The sequence below is a fragment of the Grus americana genome, chromosome 4 (genome assembly GCF_028858705.1).
Source record: "Grus americana isolate bGruAme1 chromosome 4, bGruAme1.mat, whole genome shotgun sequence".
In the NCBI taxonomy this organism is placed as follows: domain Eukaryota; kingdom Metazoa; phylum Chordata; class Aves; order Gruiformes; family Gruidae; genus Grus; species Grus americana.
Window position 1 is genome coordinate 52719277 of NC_072855.1, and position 12286 is coordinate 52731562.

General features: G+C 47.4%; 1 protein-coding gene across 3 annotated transcripts in view; it reads right to left on the bottom strand.

Annotated features, from left to right (window-relative positions):
* Positions 1 to 947: 947 nt before the first annotated feature.
* Positions 948 to 12286, bottom strand: part of UNC5C (unc-5 netrin receptor C) — a 262479-nt gene continuing 251140 nt past the window's right edge. For all 3 annotated transcript variants that reach the window (XM_054824508.1, XM_054824507.1, XM_054824509.1), the window contains 4 exons: positions 10393 to 10542; positions 9997 to 10161; positions 5874 to 6052; positions 948 to 5647 (listed from right to left, as the gene is read on the bottom strand). In XM_054824508.1, coding sequence (XP_054680483.1) covers positions 5482 to 5647; positions 5874 to 6052; positions 9997 to 10161; positions 10393 to 10542 — 660 coding nt within the window. In that variant the 3' untranslated portion in view covers positions 948 to 5481. The remainder of the gene's footprint in view (positions 5648 to 5873; positions 6053 to 9996; positions 10162 to 10392; positions 10543 to 12286) is intronic.

A 12286-nucleotide genomic window follows, 5' to 3' on the forward strand; every position in this document is an offset into this window, starting at 1 on the left:
GAAATACCTATTTGGTGATAGAAGTTTGTGGGAACTCTGGATTATCATTGCTTTTTTTGTACAGGCAGAGCTTATCAAAAGACTTGCAGATAAAAGGATTTTCAGATTTCAGGGAGCAGCTGCCAAGCTTAAAGGACAAGTAAGTAAATAAACTCAATGCTCCTATTTCAAGCTAGGAGCGTGACCTACCAAACTTAAGGGCTCATTTCTGTGGCTTTGGTTCAAGTCCAACTCTAGTTCCTTGCCAGTTTTTACTCTGTTGGCTCTCAACAGACTGTCTGTTTGATCTTGCAGTGATGATACAGCACTGAATTTTGACCTTCACCTTCCTGAGCAAAAGTTGTTCATAAGAGGATGCTCACAACTAATATCATCACAGCTAAAAGCATCCAGCAGTAGGTGTCCTTTATTTTCTCCTCTCTGTGTACACACACACACATACACACTTTGCATTTCTGTTAAATGTCCACTTCAAAGGATGCCTGAGATACATGCTTCAGCATTTAAAAGTCTGCAGTGCAGCTCATTTTATGAACTCAAGGTTTCACACACAAGCTAGCAATGGATTGCGGTGGCAACCTCAAAGTCAATACCTCATTGGAGTCCTTGCGGGAGAAGGGCCAAAGGTTTGGTTTTCATTCACAAACCACTTGCATCTTTGCCATGCCTGATATTAAGAAAGCCAGCCTGCAAACAATTAGTTACTTCGTGGCCAGACAAGAGACAATACCTGAAAAGACTTCTGAACACTCAGTAAGATAGTTTACAAAGTGCCCTGGACACAAGATTAAAAAAAAAACAAAACAAACCCAAACCAAAACCACAACCTCAACAGTATCATCTTGTTTAAAATTAACCTCAGAGCTGTGATAACTACTTGGCTAGAACATACAATGGTCTAAGGGCTGCCCCACCCCTCCCTTCCCCATATCCCCCCCCCCAAACAAGAAGAAAAGCAGAACCAAAAAGAAACTATTGTAGTGTGCAATACAAAACATTAGGACACTGTCCACAATGATGGGCTTACAGCATGTAAATACATTTATTCTACATGTAAGCAACAGAAATAGCAAGAAACCCAAGGAACAGACATGTTTTGCTCTGTGGGCATCCCAGACTCCAACATGTCTCACGAGTGTCTGCATTTCTGCCAGCGGTACGGAAAAAAAAGTCTTGGTCTCCCATGGAAGCAAATCTTGACTCAAGAGACCCTCACTGCCTCAAAACTTTCGAGATTCTGTAAAACAGCACTTAGGTCTTGCGCTCTTTAGCAAAATACAGTGGATCAGATGTGATCAGAAATTTAGTAAAAAAAAGACCCAAACCCCGAAATTACCCTATACACTGACAGTCACCTTTACAAGAACACAACACAAGAAGAACTGAAGGAAAAAAAATCAAGTGAAAAGGACTGTCTCTGATAGTGTTTCTTACTCAGAAATTAAAGGTTTTCATTGAAGTCAATAGATATTTTATATATATTTATATAATATATATTATTTATAGCGCTAGCAATCAACATGTAATGAAGAGATGGTGTGAAGAGCAGCAAAACTGCTACAGCACATAGCAGAAGGTGGACAACTAAAAGGATAAGCATTTAAAAAAGTAGTAATAACTGGAGGATTAGAAGCCTGCAGCCTTTTTTTTTTTTTTTTTTAAAAGTAGATGTGCTTACCTGACATAAAATGTTACAATAACTCTTAAGAGTCGGTTCTGTCTGCCAAACTTATTTGCCATTTTTCAAGAGCTGCCCCACGGGAAAGCCTTTTCCCGAGCAATGTTGCTCTCTGCGGCGGTGGTGTGTTGGAGCTGGGGCTCAGCCCCACGAGATGGCACTGTGTCCACGCAATCCAGGCGGAGGGACCACTGCTGGTTTTTTTTCTCCCACCAAACATAATATCCCGAGCAGATCTAGCCACCCTTGCTTCCCACCTGCCCTCCTTGGGGCAGCAGGATGGGGATGCTGAGGGGTGTACACTACCGGCCTGGCCCAGAGCCCTTTCCCCGGCCGCACGCCCTGCCAGTGTGGTACCCCCAGAAATAAAACAAAAAAAACTGAGCAAAATTAATGCAGGGGTGGTGTCAGGTGAAGTGGGAGCTGCCACAAGCAGCGGTGGCGAAGCACGAGTGCAGAGCTGCTGGGATGAGGTGTGACTCTGTGGAGGAAACGTCCCCGTCCTCAGCACCTTCTCCCTGCCCTGCCAGGGCTGGGGCAGCTTGCACGGCACCACACAGGGACCCTGCAAAAGCTGATGGAGCAGGGGATGGAGAAACCACCCTGCCTGTGATTGCAGTGGGTGAGGAAAGGTTTCTGAGCAGCTGGAATGGAAGAGCAGCTCCACCTCCTAGCGACAGCAATGCTACTGCCCTAAGTGATATTCTTGACCACCATCTACCTCTGTGGATGCCCCTCTTAACCAGAGCGCCTTTTCCTCTCAATAAAATCCTCCTCACAGTGATGCTGTAAAAGGAAAACGCTCCAGAAGATTTTAAGAAAGGTGCTCATCTGTTTTTCTTGAAGGAGGGATTGGGGGATAGGTCAGAGAGCTGGCAAAAGGAGCATGGACTCGTAGCGATTACAGACAGCTACGAGACACTTCCTGGCGAGGCCCCTGTGAGAAGGGTGTGCACGCTGCCCACCTAGCCAAAGCCAAGAGCCAGGAGTACCAGTGAGCCTGGGCTTCAGCTAACAAAGACTGAGCCGAAGAGGGGAAAGGGGGCCGAAGGACAGGTCAGCTCAGGTACCTGCCTTGGAAGAGGAGTCACGCAGCAAGGACACGCAGGAAGGGGGGAAAACGTGAACTAAGTACAACTAGTTACACCTGAAGATGGCACAGTAGGAAGAAAAGCTGAGATCTATCTTTTGAGAGCCAATGTAGAGCTCTCAGATGAGTAAAAAAACGTAGGGAAAGGGCAGAGCTGGAAGCTCCAGTCAAAGTCTCCTGAAGTTAAAAGCCCATTGCAATGGACTGCATCAGATGCCCAAGGCTAAAAGGAAGATGGTTGGTTGTAGAAAGGACGCCCTTGGCATCGCTGCATTCAGAGAAGGTTGGGCTTACACAGGCAAAATGCAGACAGATGTTGAAATGTATGTCCTCTAGTCTCTGGTTTTGACTGAAATGCTAGTTTGCAAACTGCTGGGTTGCCTCTTATGAGGAAGGGAGTGCTTTGTGGTCACTGCCCAGCAATCTTAGCTGAGAAATTAAAAACAAAAAATCCCAAGCCTATGGAAATGTCAAATGGGAAAAAGGTCAGATGAAATTTTCCTTTCATTTTGACCAACAACATTTTCAAAGTTACCTTTAAAGGTGCAATCTGGAAAGCCTTGTGGAAAAACAAAACCAAAACCACAAAAGAAATTAAACCAACTCCAGTCTCAGAAAGGAGATGAAGCTGGAACATGTGTGTGGGCAGGGGCATGCGTGTGTACACAACAGCAATAACCAGGGCCTGGCTGGAAACCTGGAGCAGACAGGCTGGGGAAGAAAACCTTCTTTGCACCAGAAGTAGAGGACAGACAAGTCTGGCAGTAAAACTACTGCGATCCAATAGGCTGTCAGGTACCAAGGAGTCAGTCTTTTCACTGAGCAGAAAATAAAATACCTTTGCAGTGACAACTGAAAAAAGCAAGAGTGCACTCCTTTTGCCAAGGTCCCACTTGACCTGTTTGTGGTGGCCACGAGGGATGTGGCTGAGCGGGACAAATGTCCCCCTCGTTAGCCAGTGAGGACCTGCACCTCCCTGCCCAGGCGGCAGCAGTGGAGGGAGCACAGGGCAGAACAGCAGACTGCAGTACCCGGAGTTTCGACTTCACCACTCCATCACCCTACACTGGCCAACGCGGCAGCGGCTTCCCTGGCTGCAGCAAGCCTGGGAATATCTGCGGAGATCCGCCGAGTGCATCTCACCCAGAAATGACCCAGCAGAAGGGTCCCAGTAGCTCTGACAACCACAAACATTATGGGAGGTGGTGGGTTTCAGTAAGTGAGTACCTGCAACTCTATGAGGAGCTAACGGGAGCTGCTGGCTCTCAGACCACTTCAAAGCAAAGCAAGACATATGGAGGCCCACCTTGGATGCACAAATCAGGCAGTCAACGTCAGTGTCTCCACATGCTTGCACCCGTGCTCCTGAACCAGTGGGCTACAGGTATTTGGACTGGGAGGCTGTCGCTGATTCACAGCCACCTCGGGACAGGATTGCTTCTTGGAACAACCTGGAGGCACCAAGGTGGTGCAAAACATCCCAGGAAGGGGTGCAGGGTTGGACCCTTTACTGGTGCAGATCAGTGGCTTCAGCGGAACGTCACCAGTTTATACCACCTTTGCATTGGGCACGAAGCACAGCAGTGCTAACATGAGGTGAGTGAGCCGTGTGGGCTAGCAGAGGACTTTGGAGGAGGAGTGTGATGGCTGGAGAAGGGAAGGACAGACAGCATATAGAGGGACATATCTTAAAAGACCTTCAGGAAAGGGACAACAGGTTCCATAAAAACAGGAATGATTCATTCTGCTGCTGACAAAATTAGAAATAAAGTAATAATGGTAATAATAATAATAATTATAATCCTTGCACTAGATACTAATTAGTAAATAATTATCATAGCAACTTCTCTTTTTTATTTTTTTCTGGATTTCATTTTTTTCCCCCCTAACCACTCTGAATTGCATATCTGGCCCCCTCATATCGCAAAGGGGTGGAAAGGGTGTTGTTACATTGTGAATTGAAAATGAAGTCTGATCCCACGTTCCCCACTGTCCTACAGCTGTTCTCCACACAGGCTCAGTGGGACTGCCTTGGGGAAGGAAGGGGATGTTACGTGTGTTCCTGCTTAGCACCCAGAGTACCTGCTTTCCAGATGCACGCCTCTTAAACTCTGATTTTCTTGTTGTTTGGTTTTTTTTTTTTTTCTTTTTACAACTAGGTCTAGGAAACAGAACAATGACAGGAGGATCATTGTGAGACACTCGTGCAGAACTGTAGCCAAAATCTGAATTCACCAGAAACCAATAAGCTGACTGTCCATAGCCTTGTCTAGAATGGCTTTAAACAAAAAATATAAAGAGCCATGGACAGTCTCCTTACCCCTGTCCAGAATTTGATGTAAACAACATCCATAGAAATTGGGATTGTTAAGAAAGTTTATCCATATATCTGGATAGCAATAAAAAGCGTTTCCTAGGAAACTGTAAAATCCTGTACCAAGCAGTGTACAGCCAAGCCGAGAGGAACATTAGGTTGATTTATATTTTCAAGGTACAACTTTGCATGATTTTTTTTAGATCCTGTGATAATGTACAAGGAGAGCACGTGTGAAGGTCAGGGCTGGTTTTTTTTTGTTTGTTTGTTTGCTTGCTTTCTTCTCTGAAATGTCTCTTGTGTAACTCATTGGTCTGGGTTTTCATTTCAATTCTCGTTTGTAATAACAGGGCATTACCACTCCCTGCGTCTGTCCTTCCTGTTCACGCCAAAGCTGCATCAGTAATTTCCTTCTGCTGCCAAAGAAACAACGGTTTCATGTCTTCCCATTTCTTCAAGAACCGCTGCCAGCATGCTCAGGTTGCCATCAGGGAAATTCTGGGCTTCCCAGAGATCCAGGATCACCCCAGTGGGACTTGATTTCGTAGCAAAATAATTCAGGTACCTGCAACAAGCCGAAAGGAAACTTTTTTTTGATCTGCATAAAGGTTACCTGAGTTTATATGATTTCAGCCCACCCACTGCTGGTGTTGTCAAGGTGCTCATCTCCTCTGCGGTCAGTCTGACCAGTCTGTAGACACCTCTGCTGTCACTCATCTTCACCAGGACCCTTTTGCACATACCTCCCGGGGATCTGTGCCGCCCGGCCACACGTAGGCAGCCCCACTCACCTGTCCAGTTTCAGCTTGTGGGCCAGCATCCGCCAGTCGTGGCCCCTGGTCTGGGGCGCGTCCAGGCTGCTGCACAGCTTCTGCCTTATCGGGAGGGGGATGCTGAACGCGCTGGGCCCTACTATGGTGGTGATGGTGCCTGCTGAGTCCATAGGAGGATAATCGATGCCAGAAGGTTCCTAAGGTTGGAAAGAAACCAAAAAAAAATACAGCAGTTTTGTTACTGAGTGCAGAGATGATTCTAGCAGTGTATCCTCAGACTCAGTGCTTTTACTTGCATTAGAGGGGAGCAGCCCTCTACTAATCAAGTGTTTATGTTACCTGAAAAAGAGACATATTTATAACTAACTTTGGGTGGACAGCAGGTTTTGGTGGGTTGGGTTTTTTTCCCTTTTTTTTTTTTTTTTTTGAGGGTGAAGATTACTATGGCTGGACAAAATTGAGCCCAGCTTAATTAATCACTTACTAGAAATAATGAAAGATCAGGCACCTTGACACATTTCAGAGCAAACTGCTACTACTAGGGTAGAAGAGGGCTCTCCCGCCTTGGCTGGCAGGACCCCCTTCCCAGCAGCCCCCCAAGCCCCCTACCCCACATGGAGCCAGCACCAGGCTCATGCCACTGACATCCCTCTGGCAGCACCTGTGCTCTCTGAAGCCTCTGATGCCAGGCAGACCATGGAGAGATGGTTAATACCATCCCAGGCACAAGCTGATCCCTCATTTCCATGCAGCTTTAACTCTGTGCTGGAGACAGATGGAACGTGTGTGCTCCGGGGGGTGGCTGTTGCCCTCCTCCCCAAGACCAACGCTGCGCTCAAAGATGGTGGCAGCAGTGTTTCCAGGGGAAAGTCACCTCCAAAGCCAGCCCGTCCCCTGCGGGTACGGGGGTGATGCTCTCTGATGCGGTCCCCCCAGCTAGGAGGCTCCCCATGACATAGTTGTAATGTGGCACTGCTGGGAATAACAAGCAGTTGGTTCTTCTGGGCAAGGATTGTATCTCTTCCTTGGCCTGGAAGGATTTAGCACCCACAGGTAGGCAGAAAGAGGAGCTCAGTAGCTGGTAGGACAAGGGTAGTTGGTCAGTTTGGATGGTTGGGTTTGCTTAGGAATGCAGAGGTCCTGCAGGGCAGCTGAAAGCCCCACCAAACCCCATCGATGCCGACTGGCCACCCAACTGTGCGGCAGGGACATTCCTCCCACGCGCAGCACTTCTCCAGCTACCAAAGCAAGCGACGGAAGAAGTGGCAAGCAGGGCTGGGTCTCCTTTCATGCCTCTCACCCGCCTTCTCAATTCTCTTTCACAGCATGACAGACCTTTTGCCAGGCTGGCAGAAATGGGAGAGCTGCTTCATCTCTGCCTCTGCCCAGGTCACAGCACTGAGCAGCCAGAAACACCTGTGCAAAGGATTAGTCATTAAATGTCAGTTTGTTTTCTCCTCTGTGAGCTGTCTTGTTGCTTCGTGTTAAGCTGGCAGTTGGGAAAGCCCTGTAAAACCTGAAACTGTCTCAAAACCAGGTAACGCCTGGCTTAAGCTGCCATCACAAATCCCCCCAGGAAGCTTGTTGGAGATGCTCAGAGTCATGCGCAGTCTGTGGGTTTTTTTCCCCCCAAAAAATGTATGCAGAGATGGCAAGGGGACAGCCGGTATCCGTGAACAATGAACAGAATTAAACCTCTTCTGCCTCCACTCTTTTATCCACACCAGTTAATTGTCTTCCACTCTATAAATATGACTTTTTCTTTTTAATTTCTATTTTAGAAATGGCATTTTAGGCAATCAGTGAAATTTCTAACCAAGGAAGGTTTATGCCACACTGTAATGTCCTCGGTTAACACGCCCGAAGCAGTGCCAAATGCAGCAATCCTACCTGGGTGCCAAGGTCCCGCATCACAGACTGGCCGCCCCAACCCCACCACTTCGGGGTTCCCCAACTGCCTGGGAGCCGCCAAAACGACTCGTATGCCACCGCTGCTGCCTGCGGGCTCACCCACACTACCAGGCCAGAAGCAGCTGTAGGGTGGTGACTGGTGGCTCCGCAGATGGACAACTTTCCCTTGTATTCTGGGCCAAGAGACACGCTGAGGCAGCGCTGCCCTGGCTCTCGAGGTGGCCTGCCGCCCCAGGTCCATCAGGATGGTTGCAGAGGGAGCCCAGGTATCCCCGGCAGCACCCTGGGGGTCAGTACCAGCAGCACAAGATATAAAAAGGGGGCTTTAAAAACACACAGTGAGAAACTTGTATTGCACTCTTCCTCTTGCCTCACAAATTTGCATGTTTTGGCACTCATTGCATTTGTATTTTTGAAGTCCCAGTGCAAGACACTGTATAAAGCCAGAATAAGACAGTTTCATCTGCAGAAGTTTTATATCCTTTACAGGGGACAAAAAAGAAAGCCCATAAAGGGAGGATGCAGGAAGCTGTGTTACTATATTTTTTTACCACAGAGGCAGAGAAGCAGATCCAGCAACACAGAAAGGCACCAGCAGAGTCCTGCAATGCCTAACCGCTAGCTCCCTGCCTCCCCCACAAGACGGGAATAATGTGCACAATTTGAAATCACTAGAAGCACACCAAACCAGACATCATCTGAAAGCAGAGACCGAAACACACTCTAACATGACCTAGTTAGTCACCAGAAGAAAGTGTGAGGAACCACAGCTAAGGTTTCCTGATGGCTGGGCTGGTGTCTTTATCACACTGAGCCCTTCCTCTTATGCCTCTAGAAGCATACACATTGGTTTCCAGGTTGCTGTCATTACACTTCCAGGTAACTTTTATCATCAAACCAGCCAAGTTTTAGGGTTTTTTTTTCCTAGTAACAAAGTTGACACAACCCTGTACGCCAGCCCTTAGCAGCCCAAGGTCCTCCTGCCCGTCACTCAGGCTCGGGAACATCACTATGTGTCGACCAGGAGGAGTAATTTCGCAGCAAGCAGCCATGACAGTGGCGGTATTATTCCCTCCCTCTATTCAGCCCTGATGAATGGCATCGCAGCACAAGACAAGAATATTACCCTGTTCCCTCTGAATCCATTAGCAGGCCCTATTACACACAAGCAGCTGAAGATGATTATAGTGTATACTTGCATTTCATTAAAGTTACTCTCAATTCTTTCTCTTCTCTGCGAGGTTAAATTAGAGATTACCTCAATGCAGCACTTATTACAATAATTGTTTATGATACTTGTTTTACCATCTGTCTTTAATGCCGTGTAGTCCCCAGCTGAATATGTAACTTTACTTGCACTAAACAAGCAGATGTTATGGGTAATGGTGCACACCATCAGGGCCCTACGGCACAAGTAACTCTTGTCTGTGGTCTCCCAGCCCTTCCCCAAGTCAGCCAGCAGCAATTGCTGCCTGAGAACCTGCTCTTCATAGCCACTGAGGGTGGCATGCATAAAACCCAACCACTGAAGTCAATGCCACTTCACACCTGAATGTGTCGCTTGGTCTCAGCCCTAAGCTTGACTGCCCGAAGGAGCAAAAATTCTCCAGGTGCTGCGTAGCATCAGCAAAGATATTCCAAAACTTATGATCATTTTTCTACTGGAAAACATTAGCCGTCAAAAGAAAAATTGTCGAAGATAATAGTCAGGATTTGTAGCAGTAGCAAAATCTGAGGAGAAAAGTCTATTGCAACTAGACCATCTGATACTCCCTATTGCACAGCAGTTATTATGTGGGATCGGAGTGCAGTGGCTCATGCAAACATATGGCAATGACATCTTCCTGTTCTCCTTTCTCCCTCTCCAGGGAAATGTTGGGTATGATGATTTTGTGGACTGCCAGGAAATAGGACCATGCAGTGCCTCGCGAGATGCGTTAGGGAGTGGTAGGCAAAGAGCCTCTCCAGACACAGAAAGGCGGCACTAGCAGGGAGACCATAGCTGCCCTCCTCCCTCCCTTGAAGGATGGATGATCCCTTCCACGTGAGAGAAACTAAGGGAAAATGCAACAGGAGATACAAAGCAATGAGTTAATCCATCTCTTATGTCCATCCCAGCAGTCAGGAGGAAAATGGGAAGTGCTAAACAGATAGCAATGGGAAAGGCTACATCTCCTTAGCCCTCCCATGTTCCTGCAGTCAGATAGAGAAGTGCACAGATGTCATTTACCTCTGAGACTGAGCAGTTGAGCTGGAAGATCTGCCCTTCTCCTTCGACCTGCCGCACGCAGAGTTTGCACACCAGCTCCAGGGTATTCAGGCTGAACCTTTCCAGTGTGAAGGTGCAGTGCAGGCTCCTCTGGCACCCGCTCCAGATGTGGTAAAAGGGAATCTCCTGCAGAAGGAAAGCAAAAGAAGTCAGGGAGGGGTGTGGGCCCAGGGCATGGATGCTACAAGACCAGAGACCATGGGCTCTATGCTACTGTCTCTGCAAATGGTCCAAGGAAGAAAAATGCCCACAGGATTGCAGGTTGGCATCTGGTGTTTTTTTAAACACCCCTGTGTGTCACTGTATTTCTTTAAGCCTCATTGCTAGGATCCAATGTGAATGGTTTGTGATGCTCACCTGGTATTTAGCCAGCAGTTTGCTCTTCCAGAGAGAGTGGGCAATGTCATGAATGGACAGGCGGAGGTTGTGGGTGCTTCCCTTAAAATGCAAAGCTTTGGGCTCCTCCAAAAGCTGCCCGCCCATCTGCCGCTCAAGCTGGAGAACCTCCTGCAGTATTGCAATAAGAAGAAAGTGGTCAGGTTTCATCAAGACAGCACACTGGTCTTCTGACTCCTCAAGATCCACTGCTGTAGATGCTGCAACTTGCATAATACAAAAAAAAAAAAACCCAGAGTTGTGTTTCCCTGTGAACCTGAATTGCACTAGTGGATCTGAGTATAGCCCTCATGATACAGCAGCAGGGATGCAGGCACCTATGTCTCCTTTGGGAGAGACCCTGTTATCTGACACGTCCTAGAAGCAGAAAGCTTAATTGCATGCAATTATATTGAACACAAAGACTTTGCATGCAGGCACTGTTTGAATACAGAAATGTATCAGTCTTCCCATTGCTCCCCAAACTGGCCATCTAATGGTAGCTTTACTATTTTGCTTTTTGGAAGCTCTTATTTGCATAGGTCCTGCTGATATGGGATCTGTGCATACCTGGTCCTTCAACTTGTGGCCTCCCGGCAAACTGCTCCATCACAGAGCAGTACAGGAGATAACAGATGCCAATTCTGAGACTAACCATCAAGCAGGATGGTATCAAAACAATGCAAGACACTGAGATGGAGCATTTTGTACGTATGAATACGTAGGTCAGGGTTACTAAAACATTGATCTTGTAATTAAAAGCTAGTAAGCCAAGAGTCTGGACATTTTCTGCAGCTAAAAATATATATATACCTGTAACTAATGAGACCACAGTGGATTGTTGCCTACAAACAGCCTAACTGTAGCCCACACGGAAGAAGCAAGTACAAAGGCACCTACACAAGCACATTAGACACCAGCACAGCCAAAGTCAGTCATATTTAATTACAAGAGCCAACCAACCAGTCTCACACGGCCAAAGCCAATCATATTCAGACCAAGCATGCTCAAGGAGTACGCAGGCACATGAAACCAGGATGCTAACCCAGGCCAACCAAAGGTGCCTCTGTTTTAGCTCAGTGAAAACAAACTACTCCTGATCACTTTTAGGATCTAGTTAGCATAAAAGCAAAGCCCCTGTCCCTGGCGAGCCCAATATCTGGCAGATCCTGAAGCTACAATGATGTTTGTTTATCAGCCATTAGAGGAAAAGAAACAAAATCAGGAAACCTTTTGGATTAAGATTATGCCAGTGAATCAGTTCCAGCTTCTTTCCAGTGTCCCCTAATTACCTCGCCAAGAGCCTAATGAGTAATCAATAGTAATTATCTGATTACTATAGATCTTCATTACATCCAAATTACCTCCCCAGAATGGCCAGAAGATGATGCGCAGCACTGCGTGAGCTAATTGCAGACACCACCTCTCAAGCATGCAGGGCGCGGGCGCCGAACAACCGCTCCTGTCCGTGCAGTGCCAGCCCTGGGAGCCACACCACTGGGGGGAAAAACATCGCGCTGTGACGCTGCACCATCCCACTCAGCAGATCTGGGTGTCTAATTCCAATACCCCACTTTTGGTAACCGCCCTTGTTCACCGCAGCCCCTCGACACACTCCAACGGGAGGATGCCAAGCAGCCCATGCTTCTCCCATGCCGCTCAGCTAATTAATTCAGAATTAATTTGGAGCCATGATTTGCACAGCCCTTCAAACCTGCAGGCTGGCTCTAGCCATAAAGCATTTTATTTAGAGCAGTGCTCATCCTGCTGGCTGGTGCCTTTATGCCCTCCTGAGCCGAAACCTGAGCTGTACATTGCTTGCCCTGTGATGAGGTGACTCCAGCCACCCTCTCCATTGCCTCTTACCACCCCTGTG